The following is a 13955-nucleotide window of genomic DNA, read 5'->3' as shown; positions in this document are numbered from 1 at the left end:
ACATTGTCATTTCTACTTATTCCTTGCATTACTGTAACGAACTTGGTCATACCCATGTGAAAAGACTATTTTAAGATTTTTTTAGGTGAAATTACCTCTGAAATTGCCAGAACTAGTATGTACCTAGTGTGTACCACCCTTAGTAGGTAGGGGTGGAAAACAGCAAAATTTTAGGTGCTTTGGATATTTTTTGGGAGATTCAGCAGGGAGAACAAGAAACAGGATGAAAAGAATGTTTTGTTATAATCTGTGGGTTTTTATCCAGGAAGGAGAAGTAGACAATATGCTTGAATTCCAGTTTTACAAGAGCTTTTTCTGGGTTTCATTTAGAGTAAAACTGAAGACACTCCAGAGGTTTTCTATTCTACAAAACCACAGTGCAAATAGGGTATAAATGAAAAAGTGCTTCGTTAATCTTTTTGACCGGACTGTCCAGCAGTAAAGCTGCTTCAAACACTGATAGCTGTTTGACACTTCCAAAGCCAAGAGCACCAAGTGAATAATTTCATTCTTTCTTCCAGCTAAATATTTGGCAAACCACACTCAAGATTTGGATAGAAGAGTTGTCAAATGTTAGCCAGGGACAGTTGATCTGCCTTAACCATAGCGGTTGTCTCTGTTAGAAATGGGCACAGTCACTTTGGACAAATTTCACGAAAAAGCACTTGAGTTCTGTGTACTTAGACTGTCTTGACTTGACTTTGGGTCCTCATAAAGGTGTAAAACATCAAGGAAGGATGCAGGACTTCTGCTGCTGGATGACTCTACTCCCCCACCTTGGATGCACACATTGCCTACCAAAAAGTAGAAATGTCACAGACACTTCAAAGAACACTTTGGGATGAAGCATGGCATTGCTTCTCTGGCTGATGCTCAGCAATCTCAGGTTTGATTAGTAGTTGTAGTTCACCCCCTCCTGTGTGACCTACAGCTAAATTACTGAACAGCTCTGGGCCTGCTTCATCACTTAAGGCTGATAAGAACTAAGGGGAAAACAGCAGCTGTAAGGCCTGATTCACTAATGCTTACAAAGTGCTCTACAATTATTAGGCAGAAGCAGCATATTATTGCTCAGTATTCCTGGAAGGCCAAATTGTCAGCAGGCTGTTTACCCAGAGGGATATGTGAACAGCTCTGGTGACAAAGAGCCCCAGGAAGAGAAGTGTTTTTCATGCTGCAAAGCTGGGTACAAGATAAAACCAGCACAGCAGGGGAGTCTGCACAAACAGGGTCCTTTGTGAAGGAGAAGGGCTGCAGAAACTGTCCATAGGGGCCTCTGCCAGGTGAAGGTGCTGGGGTAGATCTTCAGAGGAAGGCTGCAGAAAAGTGTGTGCTTAGAACGAAGGTCTTTTGAGGTTTGCCTTTCTACCAGAACACAGAGATAGTGTGCTAGCACATCTCTGGGCCTACCCAGATCACATGCCTGACACACTGGGTGTATCAACATGACCAGCTGCAGGCAGCTCCAAAGCTGCACTTCAGACCAGCCTCATGTCTTGGACAGGGCACATGCTCTCTGGAGAGCAGGCAGAACTGGGAGCTTGAGCAGGAGCAAGTGCCTGCTCAGCTTGTCCTGACTGCACTCCCAACAGCCCAGCAGCACTCCTGTTTGGGTGTGCAGCATAAAATGCTCTGCTCCTGATTGCTCTGGACACTGCTCTTTCCAATTCTTGCACATGTACATCAGCATGTGTGGCCTCTTTCTTAGCATCACTCCTGCTTTTACCCACTGAATCAGGCTTGTAACCAACGATCTGTAAGAAGAGTCACTAGGGCGGAGCTCTGCAGGAGTCTGTCCTGCTTCTTGCTGCTCTCTCAGTGAAAAATTTATTGCCATCTATAGGCCAGGGCATGTGGGTGTCCAGCAGTGAGAATTGGTGAGAAGGAAGTACATTACTTTATGGGTTTTGACCTTTGTTGAATCTTCTGTGAATTTGTACCCCCGGAATATGATAAAAATGCCTTATAGAACATTGTCCCCTCTCAGCTGCAGTACTGAACAGATGCTCACAAAGTCTTCTCCCACATTCCCCAGCATGGGAATTCCTGGGGTTGACTTTGCCAGTGTCTTTGTGATGTGTACACACTTTATGATGTGTATCCCATTTTGCTGCCCTATGCCCAGAAGTTAATTTTGTGCCTTTCTATGCCTTTAAACTGAGCCTGAGAGGGGGGAGAGAAGAAACCGAGCAAAACTTTCAAGGCGGTTTGCAGTTTATTTTCATGTTTCAAGGACACAGATACACAGACTCCTCTGCGTTCTGCTTTCTGAGGTAGAGAGCGGAGGAAGAACACTGCTTGCTTTACAGCCAGCTTTCAGCTTTTTTTTTCTCCAGAGGGAGATGGAGAGGTGAACTTTTGTTTTCCTGGGACTTCGGTTTTTTCCCCTTCTTCTTTTTTGGACTGTTTCCACATCAGAACACATCAGGACTTTTTCCACCGAGGTGGAGGCCTTGGAGGAGGGCCCACCCCGTCCCAGCTCCAAGGAGGAGAGAGGCTACCTACGGAAGGACTCTGAGATTTTCCCAGATTTCTCCCCACAGCAAGAAGTTTTATTATTTAGCATTATTATCCTTTTTCTGTGTGTTTGTTAAATAAATAGTTTTTACCTCTTTCACTTTCCTTCGAGGAAAATTATTTTTTTCCTGAACTTGCTGGGGGAGGAGTGGTTGTAACCTGCCTTCTCTCAGAGGATATATTTCCAAATTTTCCTGAACTGGCACAGCCAGGAAAAATCTCTTTTTCCACCGGAGTCCTGCTCTGGGCTAAGAGAAGCTTCAACTACAGCTTAATTCACTGAGCTAAGAAGTTATGTTTTGTTCCCACAGTGCTTCAGTGGGATATTTGCAGATTCATTATACTATCCAGTCCACAGCTTATACTGCTCACTAATCATTGGTTGTTTGTTCTGTTTACCACATAGTCAGAGAACCACAGAATGGTTGGGGTTTGAAGAGACCTCTGGAGCCCCAGGGTGTTCTTATAGTCACAGCCAACTCCATTCTGCAGTGGTATTTTAACTCCCAAAGCTAGTCTGAGAATTTATCTTTCCCTCTGGTGGTTTCTTTATATTTACCCACATTGTGTCTATTTTCATCTCTCTTCTGTCTCCCACCTCAGCCGTAAACTCTTTGGGACACAACCTTTTGGCCCTCTGTTCATGCACCTCCTTGCACAGCCATGTCATTAGAGCTCTTTAGAGCTCTGAGAACTGCTGAGAACAAAAACATGGGGCACTTTTCCCTTGGGGTGAACTGCTTGCTAGGTATTACTTGAATATCAGAGCCCGTGAAGTTGTGAGTATTTTGAGCTGAGGCTGCTCTGGGGATAACAAGAAGATATTAAGAAGTAAGGACTGGCAAGATGGTAAGTTACTATTCATTAGCATGGGGCTTTAGTTAGCTCCATGAGAATATGAAATATCCATCTTAAACCACACAGGGTGATTTAACTAAACACAATGATTTAAGCTGACTATGTCAACCTCCACTAAAAAACATTGACCCTGAAACTCGAAATTTTCCAGGTCAAGTGCACATGTCGAGGTAATGCACCCGTGGCTCTCAGTTTCAGTGCACCAAAGCATCAGTTTCCTGAAGGTTTTATGGAACACAGCATGTTAGCAAGCTGCCAAATGTGAAACATTAAGCAACTTCTGGACAGCTTTTTAAAATTCCTCCATAAAATTTGCCATTTCAAAGTACTGAATGTCTCTGTATTGTTGCTGCAAAGCATGCTATTCATGTGGAATCTCCTCTGCCTGCAGAATGAGCTGGTTCACATGGATGTCATCAAGCTGTCAGGAGACGGAACAGCAGTGCAGGGGCCAGAGGGGCTGCAGCTGCAAACGCTTGGTAAGAGCCCAAGTCCTTGCCATACTGATTAATTACTGACACAAAGCCTCTAATCAGTCATTCTGGGAAATTAAATTGGGAGTGGGGTGTTGAGATGGATAGGAGCTAAAGGAGGGTTACGCCTCCTTGCTTTCATCATGTAGTAGGGCAAAGACTGTCTGGAGCAATGGCCACCAACTGAGTCAAGTTTTGCTGGTTACATATTGCCTTTACTTAGATGAATTGAACATTAATTGAAAAAGCGTCCCTTTTTCTTGGCTATCTCTGTGTGGACAAAGCACATACCTGTGTATGTGAAAACTCAGTTTTGTTCTTGCTGTCAGACATTGATCTGGACTGGCAAAATCAAGGTAAAAAGCAACCTCTGCCCTTTCCTGGGTGCACAGTTCACCCAGCCAGCTTTGGGATGACCTTTATTGAGTTTGGGCTCTGTAAAAACATGGCATCTATTCTGAGCTACTATGTGAGGCTCCCTCTGCATATAGTGGAGTCAGTGCAGTCCTTCTGGGCTGAATCCTCTCATCCTGATCATCCTATGCTTGAGATAGGATGGGATGAGTCAGCTCTGGAGGTCCTGAATAACACAAGGAAGTCCTTGAGGAATCCTCTTATCATCCTTCTACACCTGCTTTTGGCTGAGAAGATGGGACCTGTGTTTCAAGCAGGGCCTTGCTCCGCATTTAAGAATTGCTGTGTTTCTAGGCTAGTAACTGCTGAGAAGTCTGTGGGAAGCTTTGCAGTGCCACATAGGTTGCAAGAAAGCAGCTAAAGCAGCACACTGCAGAACTCTCCGGGCCTTTGGGATTATTTGTTAATGTTACCGGGAAATGGATTTTCAAAGACTTGTCTTGAATATTTAACAACCTATTTGAATGTTAAAAATGCAGATGGTATTAGAGAGTTGAAATTACCATAACAATTCCTTTGAGAACTACATTTTGTTAATGTTAAAGACATAATGCTTAAGACGACTGCCTCTGCAGAAAGTTTCTGTAACTGTGTGCTTCTGAGCCTTGTCTGCTTGTTCCTGTTTCTCATCTGATGGTTTCTGTGGGTGTCCCTGTTGGTAGGGACAACCTCCAGTACCTCTGGCACTCGACAGACATCCCATCTTCTGCTCAAGAACCCTGCTGAAATTTTCTTTCACCAACATGTGAACTGGCTTTCTTGGATGATGATGCATCTGCCTCAGGAGCAGAAGCCACAAAATCTCAATGAGTCACATCCTGTTTGTGGTTTACACCTGTTTTAAACATAGTTCACAATGTTGCACAATTCAGGGCTTTTGACATCAACAGGATCCTTCTGTCCCTAGCAGGGGATTTCTTCCCAAATCACATTCTTTGCTATTGGTTTTACTGAAGTGAGCCTGCTATATGGATTCTGAATTAAGGGTAAAAAGAGCACAGGAAGGTATGATGGGGTGTTTTCTCACTGGGCTCTTTTATGCATAGGAAACTACTTACAGTTTTGTAAATACTAAACAAACAGAAAAGATCTGTTCTTCCCCAGTAGGAGGTGGGCCAGATCCTCACGATGTTTACATTTGCACCAGGCATTTTCAACTCTTACCAAAATGAATTCTACACTAAAGTGGCTTTCTAGTTTCCTTCTGGTTCTTTCAGTGCCCTTTTACATGTCTCTGTGGTGGCTGTTCAAATTGCAGGTCTTGGGGACAGGCACAGCTTGGAAAGTTTAGCAGAAGGGATGGCTTTGATTTCTTTTGGGAGCTTCTGGCTAATAAATCACTTCTGAAAACGCAGGCAGTGTGTGTTTACCATAGGCAGGAAGCATGTTCTGGCCAGCTGAACCAATTCTCTGTGTGACAGACCTTTCTTTTGTTAACAGGCAGCGGGACATCGTTTGATTTTCACAAAAAGATAGACTACTTGTTTCTTGTTGGTACTGAAGAGGGCAAGATCTACAAGGTAAAAATGATTTCTTTATCCTTTGTTTTACATCCCCTGACCCATGTGTGTCTTTCAGGCTCATCATGTGAACTGTTTGTTCAGGTGGTAACAAAGTACAGCTTCAAAGCCTGGTCCTGCCCTGGGATGCCTGTGGTGAGCCTGAGACTGGACCAGCACTGCAGAGGGTCACAGGGAGCTCTCTGCACAGACCCAATTAAGACCCTATTTCGCAGAAACGTTTTTCATGCAAACTGCATCCCAGAAAATGCTTTGCAGATTGCAGCTGTGCAAGCGAAGGGCTATGTAGGATCAGAGCAGAAGTTAAAAGGCATTGATCCTCAATCCTCATGACTAGGGGGCAATGGCAGGAAAAATATCGGCTCTTTTCCTTTTTAGACCTGTTATCCTGTGAGCGGTGAGGCTAATGAAGCCATATTTCCTACGGATTAGTGTTCTGCAGCCCTTCGCTTCCAAAATCAAATAGAATCATTTAGGTTAGAAACATCTAAGACCTTTCTAGATCTTTTTCCCAGTCCCGCTTTCTCCTTGCTCTCCTACCTCCAGTCCATTGCTATATCCTCAAACCTTCCTCTTCCTGGTCACCCCACGCTGTTCCCAGATCAGTGATGCCACCTCCACACTATAATCCTTGGTTCCTGCAGACAGTGCTGGCTACCTCCCCTCCAGTGCCCTCTGGCAGCCTGGTGCCTTGGTTCCCAGTGCCAGGCAGGAGCTGTCAGCCAGCGAGCTCTAGACACATGGTGAGAGCAGCAGCCAAGCTGTGCTTGCTTCCCATACTGGGGGCACTGCCCAGATGTTTTGTACTCTGTCGCCTTTGCTTTTCACAGAGTGTGTAAGACCTTAATGTTACCACATCCCACATCCAGCCAGCTTTGGCTGAAAATGACAGTGAGGGCAAAAGTTGTTTGTGAAGAGAGATGAGTACACAGAAGGACACAGGCCTCATGTTTTCTTGAGAAAGCGAGTTAAAAATAGGAAGTTTTGAGTTCTGCTGTATTTAGCCCTGAAAATAAAGCCAGTAGCTCCTTCTTAATACAACTGTTATTTGCACACCATTCCTCTGAGCTGGCTCTGGGGCTCTGTTAAACCTGTAGCCACAGCCCATCATCATGGGGGTTGGACTATCAGCAGGAGGCTGACATGCAGACCAGATACCTGCAGCCATCCCTAGAGGCTGATGTAAACTCCTTCCCCCATATCCCACCTGCAAAATGAACCTGAAACAGAATAAGGACCCAAAGGAAATCATATTTTGAAATCAGTATCATTCATTTAGGGAAGATGTACTTAACAAATATGTATTCTTTGCAGAGGGATGATGCTGACTGAAATTTCTCCCTCTGCCAGGCAGTGTCTAGGGAGGAATTCTGAGTAGTGCTCACTTGCTTTGGACAAGACAGGTGCAGAAGGGAGGTGGGAGGAGTGGGCAGCTGAGCTGTTGGGCAGTGGGCAGGTGTACTGTTTTTTTGTTGATGCTTTCAGGACACATCCTGAAAACATCCATACAGTCATGGGCAGATATTCTGAGTTGTCTGGTCACACACAGGAGTTGGTACCCTGGGTATTGCACTCTAAATTTAGGGGCACTGTTGTGTCTAATCCTGAGCAAAAGGCAGTAAGGAACCACAGGTTTTAACTTCCTCTGTGGCTGGGTGAGTGATGGATGTAGGTGAGTGTGGCAGTGGATGGTGAGTGTGAGGTGGGGGCCATTAGGAGAAATATTCAGGATGGTGTCCTGGCTGAGTTACTCAGGAAAGGAAACTCTTCATGGAGGAGCACTGGACAAGAGAGAATTCGATATTGAAAAAGCTGTAGGTGCTTTCTGCCTTGAATAATCTTCAGTGAAACTAGATCTAGGATAGGGTTTTAACATAAGAAGTGATCCTAGCCATGAAGCTGCACAGATATTTTAGCAGTTCTTAAGTGGACAAATGTAGAAAGATGCTGTTACATAGCATCTCCCCTTTCTTTATCAGGGTTACTGGTAAGCAGCATTCTTGCATTGGTGAGCCTCAGTGAAAAGTGACCACTCTCAGATCATGCAACACAGCCCTATAAAATCCTGTTGTTCCCATGGCCAGGAAGAGGCTATCATCAATCAGACTGTAGGGGTTAACACAGGGAAGGGAAGTCTTGTGTCTAGCATGAGCAGGCTTCCACTGTATCTACAAAAAACATGGGGAAGAGTGCTTGCACCTTTAGCATTCCCCAAGAGTTTGCTACAAGCAGTTTCAGAAGTTTTGGGGTCAGCTGCTGCTCCAGACATTTCTCAAGGACTACCATGCACCTTCATCATATTCTTTATTGAAACACTGCACATCTGAACCCGTTACTGGAGCTGCCCGTGGACTGCCTCCCACAGCCTTACTCAGATACTGGGAGCAGGGACAGTCCCACAGTAGCCTGAGCAGCTCCAGTGCATGTTGAGTGAGAGGGACAGACTCCTCACATGCTGTCTGAGTCAGGGATCAAACATGGGCTGCTCTCCTCATGGGCCGAATTTTAGATTATTTATTAAATAAATTGGAAAGTGAATTCCAGGGAAACTTTTTTTTATTTCCCCAGAGACCAGGCATGCCCACAAATAGCATGATAATATGTTAATTCTTTAGCTGCAGAACAATTATGCTGAAGTTCTGAAAATGGCTTAGTTAATAGTGTTTCGGAAGCCAAGAAATCATTATCTAAATTACACACAGACCTATCTATTGCCCTTTTTTGTAGAGGAGAAACTGTTTCTGCATTAATATGATTCTGTAATGCAATTCTGAATTCTTTTTTTCATATCTTACTTGCTGTTTAGGAATTGTGCAGCTTGGTATCAAAAAGTATGGTCTCTGAGATTTGTGTTGAAACATTGTGACTTCAAGTCTTTGGTCAGAATTATTTCCAATAAACAGGCCTTCAACAGAAAAATTGTGAGGACATTTGAATACACTCATGTAAGAAAGGTTTTGGGTTTTTTCAGTGTTAGGCAGTTTTCTTGAGAACGTAACAAATGAGTGCAAGATTGACTAGAAAGAAGGTTACTCTCATTTTAAACAAAACTTTTTTTTCACTCATGCTCATTCTCTAACACTACGTACCAGAACATTTGTATCTTTCTGTTTGAGACAGGATGACTATTATTATTACAGATGACAAAGGATGCTGGCTGTTGAATCCTTGTCACATATCTTGAGTTTTCCCTCAAAGAGAATGACAAAATGGTTTCTGGAGAGGCTCTGACTTCCAGTGACCCTTTAGTAATAGAGAGATCTTTTGCCTCAGTGTTTAGTCTTGCTTTGTCTTAGGCAAAGTTGTTTTCCTTGTCTGGATATTTAATGGTTTGAGTTCTGTTCCTCATCTTCTCACCACCTTATCTTTGGGGCTTTCTGTCTGTGTTCTGTCTGGTTGTCTAGTTCCTGGACTGACTGTTTTTCATCAATTGCCACAGGTTCTTTCTTTTACTATTTCCTGTTGTTCCTCCTGATGTGTTCACGTGCCTCAGTTTCTACTTGTAAGCCCTTCTGCAAATCTCAGCATTTCTGGTACAGATCTCTACAAGCAGTCACTGAGCTAAAACCAGGAGAGCCTCTGGTGTAGCTGGTGACAGCCTGTCCACCACAACATGGAACACGTTTGTGTCAGTGGTTTCTGAAGAGGATCTGGATGTACTGAGGTGCCTGGAAGTGCCAGTGTTGGGCATCACTGTCTTTCTGTTGCCAGATACAAACCTCCTCTGAAAAAAATTGCTTTTGGATTTCTGTATTGCGTAGATTCTCAGTGTTCCTGTTAGTGAACTGAGGAAACCCTCTACCTTATAAGGACACAAATAACCATCCATTTACCATGTATGTGGGAGAGTTTTGTGTCAGACTAACGTCTAGCGTAAGCTGAAGTGCTGTTAACAAAGATTATTCGTAAGTTCTGTGTCCTCAGAGTTCTCCTTTTCTCCCAGTATTCCTCCCCCATGTTTTGTAGCCTTGTCAAGAGTCATCTTTGACTTATTTCCGGTATTGCCCTAGATGTATTTTTGCATTTCTGTCTCATCATAAAAATACTGTTTACCATTCAAACACATCTACCATCATTTAAGTAGGAGAAAAACACTCTCAGCAAATTGAAGCAGTGCTCTAGGGGATCAGATAGGCTGCACAAATTCCTTCTCTCTGAATCTAGTCATCCTCTTCAAAGCTATCCTGTCAGGACTTAGGTGTCACATATTCCAGAGGTTTTGTTTTCATCCTGACGTATCTAATAACTGTAGGGTTCTTGAACTGAATCATAGGGAAAGACTTTACCAGCAGTTCTAGTTAGCTCAGAATCTCCAAGTTTGTGGTGTTTCTTCAAAATGCATCGTTGGGACAAAGCAGCCCTGTCTTGCACTCAGAGACAATGATAAGGGTTGTGGTGAATGTGGTGTGGAGCTGGCAGGAACTGCCAGAGCACAGTGGATGCCTTTGGAGCTAAAGCATGCATGCAAGGTTCATTTCTCACAAGGGACACAGGTGGGGATATGTCCTACAGAAATCTTTTTGCTGCTGATTTCACAGAAAAAAATGCTGATCCCTTTCGTGTCATGGAGACTGCAAAGCCAGTGCTGTGGGTCAGCACATCCCAGAGTGTGATGGATCTCCTGTACCAATGCCCAGAGAGCTGCACTGATCAAGGGCTCAGCCCCCACAAGCCTTTGAAAGGAGAGTGCTGAGCATTACAGCTCTGTTGGAGGCAGGCAAATCTGTTTAACATCTCGCTCTTCAAAGTTCTCAGGTATTAGGGACCTTCAATCCACACACTTGAAAGGACAGATGGATAAAGCAGCTTCTCTCTTGTGTTAATTACTTGTGACCTATTCTGTCTGTTTCCAGCAAAGTGACTTTCAAAACAAGCCACTGATTTTCCTGATGGCTGAACATTAAGAATTATGAAGTAACGTTATGAAACATGACATTAAAGGAAATTTCTGTCCCACAATTAAATGCAGGGACAGCAAAACAGAGTATACAACAAACTATTAGCAAGCTATAGACACTGTCAGTAAATCTCAGTGGGACGTGAGCCACTTTCTTGTTTGCATTTCCTACCACAACAAGCCTCTCAGGGATGTAGGAGCTGCTACTGTGGGAATGGTTAGCACCCTTATTCCAGTACGTGCACCAGTGAACAGTACCCAGACAAGAAGTGTCACTTGTAATGAACAGTTAAGCCTTATGATTAGTTAGATCTTTGGTTTGCAAGGATTAAAGTTCATGTAACACTTCAGCAATCCTGCTGCTTGGGCAGATGATGTGGTGCTGCATTCGGTAGGGAGTAATGAAAGGTTCTGAAAAGTCATTGTCTTGACAGTACTGAGGCAAACCAACAGAACATCCTGAAACCAACTCCAAGCTGCTGTATGGATACAGCTTGTGTGTGAGAACACAAGCAAAAGGACATTTCATGTGAGTTGGGGTCCTTGTTGCTAGTGAAGAAGCTTCTAATGTGCTTGGAGGGAAGGAGATTTGGGGGTGATAACCTAAAATTTCTGTGTACACAGAACTGACAGGATTTGAATCAAGTGCCCTTGCAGCCAGTTAGATTGTAATTTCTCCCTGCTTCATAAGCTCACACACAACTGGACTTTTCCAAGGGTCCCAAATGTTTTCCAGCTCTTGCAGACATCCTTTATTTTGCAATTCAGCAGCACCCACGGCTGTGATGCTGCTGGTCTGACCTTTGCATGTGTGTGTAGGCGTTGTCCAGTTCACAGGCTGCTGTTGGCTGCCATTCAGTGGGGCCCCCTGGCCTGTCAGGGACACGCCTGAGTCCTGGACAACCTCTGTGGTTCTCACACCCCTCTGGGAAGTCTCAAGTGGCACAACAGAAAGAGCTGCAGAGTTGCGCGATGGGGCAGGCTCTCTAAGCAGGCTGTCTGGGCTGGTGACAGGAAAGGACTTACAGCATGTTTCCAAACTCCTTAGAGTCAAAGGGACTGGTAGGACATTCTTGTGCTGACAGCACTGTTACTGGAGGTTTTAACTGTGACACTTCAAATGCACACAGTACTGTGAGCACACAGTGCTCCTGAGCAGCACAGGGATGTTCTCCCCTGCCTTGCTTGTGAACCTTTTACACAGGAGAAGCACAGCAGGAGCGCGGGCTGGCAGGAAGGCGATGCAGCTCCCACAGTGGAGAATGGTCTCTGAGGCCTGCTGTTTAAATCCAACCAGACAACTTCAATTCCTCTCTCTGTGTGTTGCAGAGGGGAACAGGATGTTGTCTGCAAGTGGGGTGAAACAGCATGTGCTAAATTACTGGTTTTCTGTAGCACCTGTGGGTACCAGCCACCTCTTCCCAGCCAGCCTGAAAGATCCTGAGAGGCTGTACGAGTATTCAGAGGCATCTTTCTGCAGGAATTTAAGCTTCAGGAGGTCTAACTCTGATTACTGAGTAGTTCTTTCCATTGCAGTGTTCAAAAAACTATTCAAGCCAGTTTCTGGATGTGTTTGATGCCCATCACATGGCTGTGGACTCGATCAGCTGGAATCCCTTCCACTTGAAAGTCTTCATTTCCTGCAGCTCTGACTGGACAGTCAAGATCTGGGATCACACCATCAAGTAGGTCCTGCTTGGTCCTGGTGTGGGCTAGGAGGTCCAGCTGACATGCCAGCAACACATGTTGACTCTGCTCAAACCTCAGTCTAGTTTCCCTCCCAGGTGTTGATAAAGCTAATTGCTTTTTTGGTTTTTTACTCAGATTTATACTCCCCAGGTATGAGATATAAGATTTAGCATTGGCTGCCCCAGGAACATGCCAAGCAGTGTAGCTCAGCACAGGGCCTGACTGCTTTACCTCAGACCTGGCTTCCTTCAGGCAGGACCTACTGTGGCAGAGAAATACTACAGAGAAATGTCAGGGACCAGCTTTTAGCTTCAGGAGCCAGAAACCTGCTAAGAGCTAGAGAAGCAAAAAAAAAAAATTGGAACACTTTAAAATATGGAATGAAGTTCAGGGTTAGTGGTTAAAGAATGCCTGGTTTCAATCAGGAAATTGATTTTATTGTGAATCAGTCAGAGTCACATATTTCCTGTTGCCAATACTGCTATAATATTCAATGTTGTTGTCAGAAGTCCAGAAAAGTGAGATAACTTCTTCCCATATGATTATTAATATTGACCAGAGAGACTCCATCTTGCTATGTGTGTTGGGAAGAAGCTTTCAAAATGCTTTCAGGAAGAAAGAAAGAAACATACTACCTCTCTTCTCATTGCAGCGGGTCAAATCCTGACCCATTTGTATTGCTGCTCAGCTTTGCTTTGCATTTGGCTCAGAGCCTGCCTGTTATCTGGCATAGAGAAACACCCCATCTCACACTTGTGCAACACCCAAGTGTTCATGGCTCAGTGTTACACTTCCGGAGTGTGATGTGTTTCCATGAATTCTTTTCTCTGTGTCTTTTTTTATAGGACTCCGATGTTTGTTTTTGACCTGGGTACTGCTGTAGGGGATGTTGCATGGTCTACTTACTCCTCCACGGTGTTTGCTGCAGTCACCATTGATGGCCAGGTGAGAGGCTGGGAGCAACACTGCTCTGATTCAAACTGAGAGAAAGTCAAAGGAGATTAGGGCTGAGCGTGGGAATGGGCCAGCCCAATCCCGGCTGAGCGTATCAGGGAGCCATCAGCAGGAACCCACCCTCTCCTGTAGTTTCCTGCCTTTGGCATACATATCCCTGGGCATTAATCTCTCAGTCCTTCTCAAATTAGGTGTTGCAAATGCGTACAAGTCCCTCCCTGCTCTCCTGTTAACCGTGTGAGTGCAGATGTGCAGCTTGCACATGGTATGATTAAAACACTGAACTTCCTCGATATGAAATCCCCAGTATATCCCTGGGGATGGAGAGATGATATTCCAGATCAGAACTCCCCTATATGAGCTGATATCAGGGCATTGGTTCCGAATTTTCAAGGTGTAGAGAAACAACAGAATAAAATGGTTATATACTTACACTGATATTAAAAAATCGATTATAGTAATATACCCAGGGTCAGCCAATAGAACTTCGTTCCAATTAAGTAAGATCAACATTTTTCCACCATGTGGGGCTGTCTCTAAGAGTAATAGTTTGGTAGTGAACTGCGTAGACCAATCCTAATATTGACATGATGGCAGTTATATTTTTGCATCTAGTCATCCCTTGCAGTAGCT

General features: G+C 44.3%; 1 protein-coding gene across 2 annotated transcripts in view; it reads left to right on the top strand.

The window, feature by feature from the left end:
- The window catches only part of DNAI1 (dynein axonemal intermediate chain 1), a 138863-nt gene that overhangs the window by 83415 nt on the left and 41493 nt on the right, over nucleotides 1-13955 (top strand). The window contains exons 15-18 of one of the 2 annotated variants that reach the window (XM_048292674.1): nucleotides 3767-3854; nucleotides 5703-5782; nucleotides 12216-12364; nucleotides 13214-13313. In XM_048292674.1, the coding sequence (XP_048148631.1) occupies nucleotides 3767-3854; nucleotides 5703-5782; nucleotides 12216-12364; nucleotides 13214-13313 (417 nt within the window). The remainder of the gene's footprint in view (nucleotides 1-3766; nucleotides 3855-5702; nucleotides 5783-12215; nucleotides 12365-13213; nucleotides 13314-13955) is intronic. The other variant, XM_048292675.1, reaches the window with a different exon arrangement.

Source organism: Corvus hawaiiensis, chromosome Z (genome assembly GCF_020740725.1).
Source record: "Corvus hawaiiensis isolate bCorHaw1 chromosome Z, bCorHaw1.pri.cur, whole genome shotgun sequence".
Lineage (NCBI taxonomy): Eukaryota > Metazoa > Chordata > Aves > Passeriformes > Corvidae > Corvus > Corvus hawaiiensis.
This window is presented reverse-complemented; position numbering and strand designations above follow the sequence as displayed.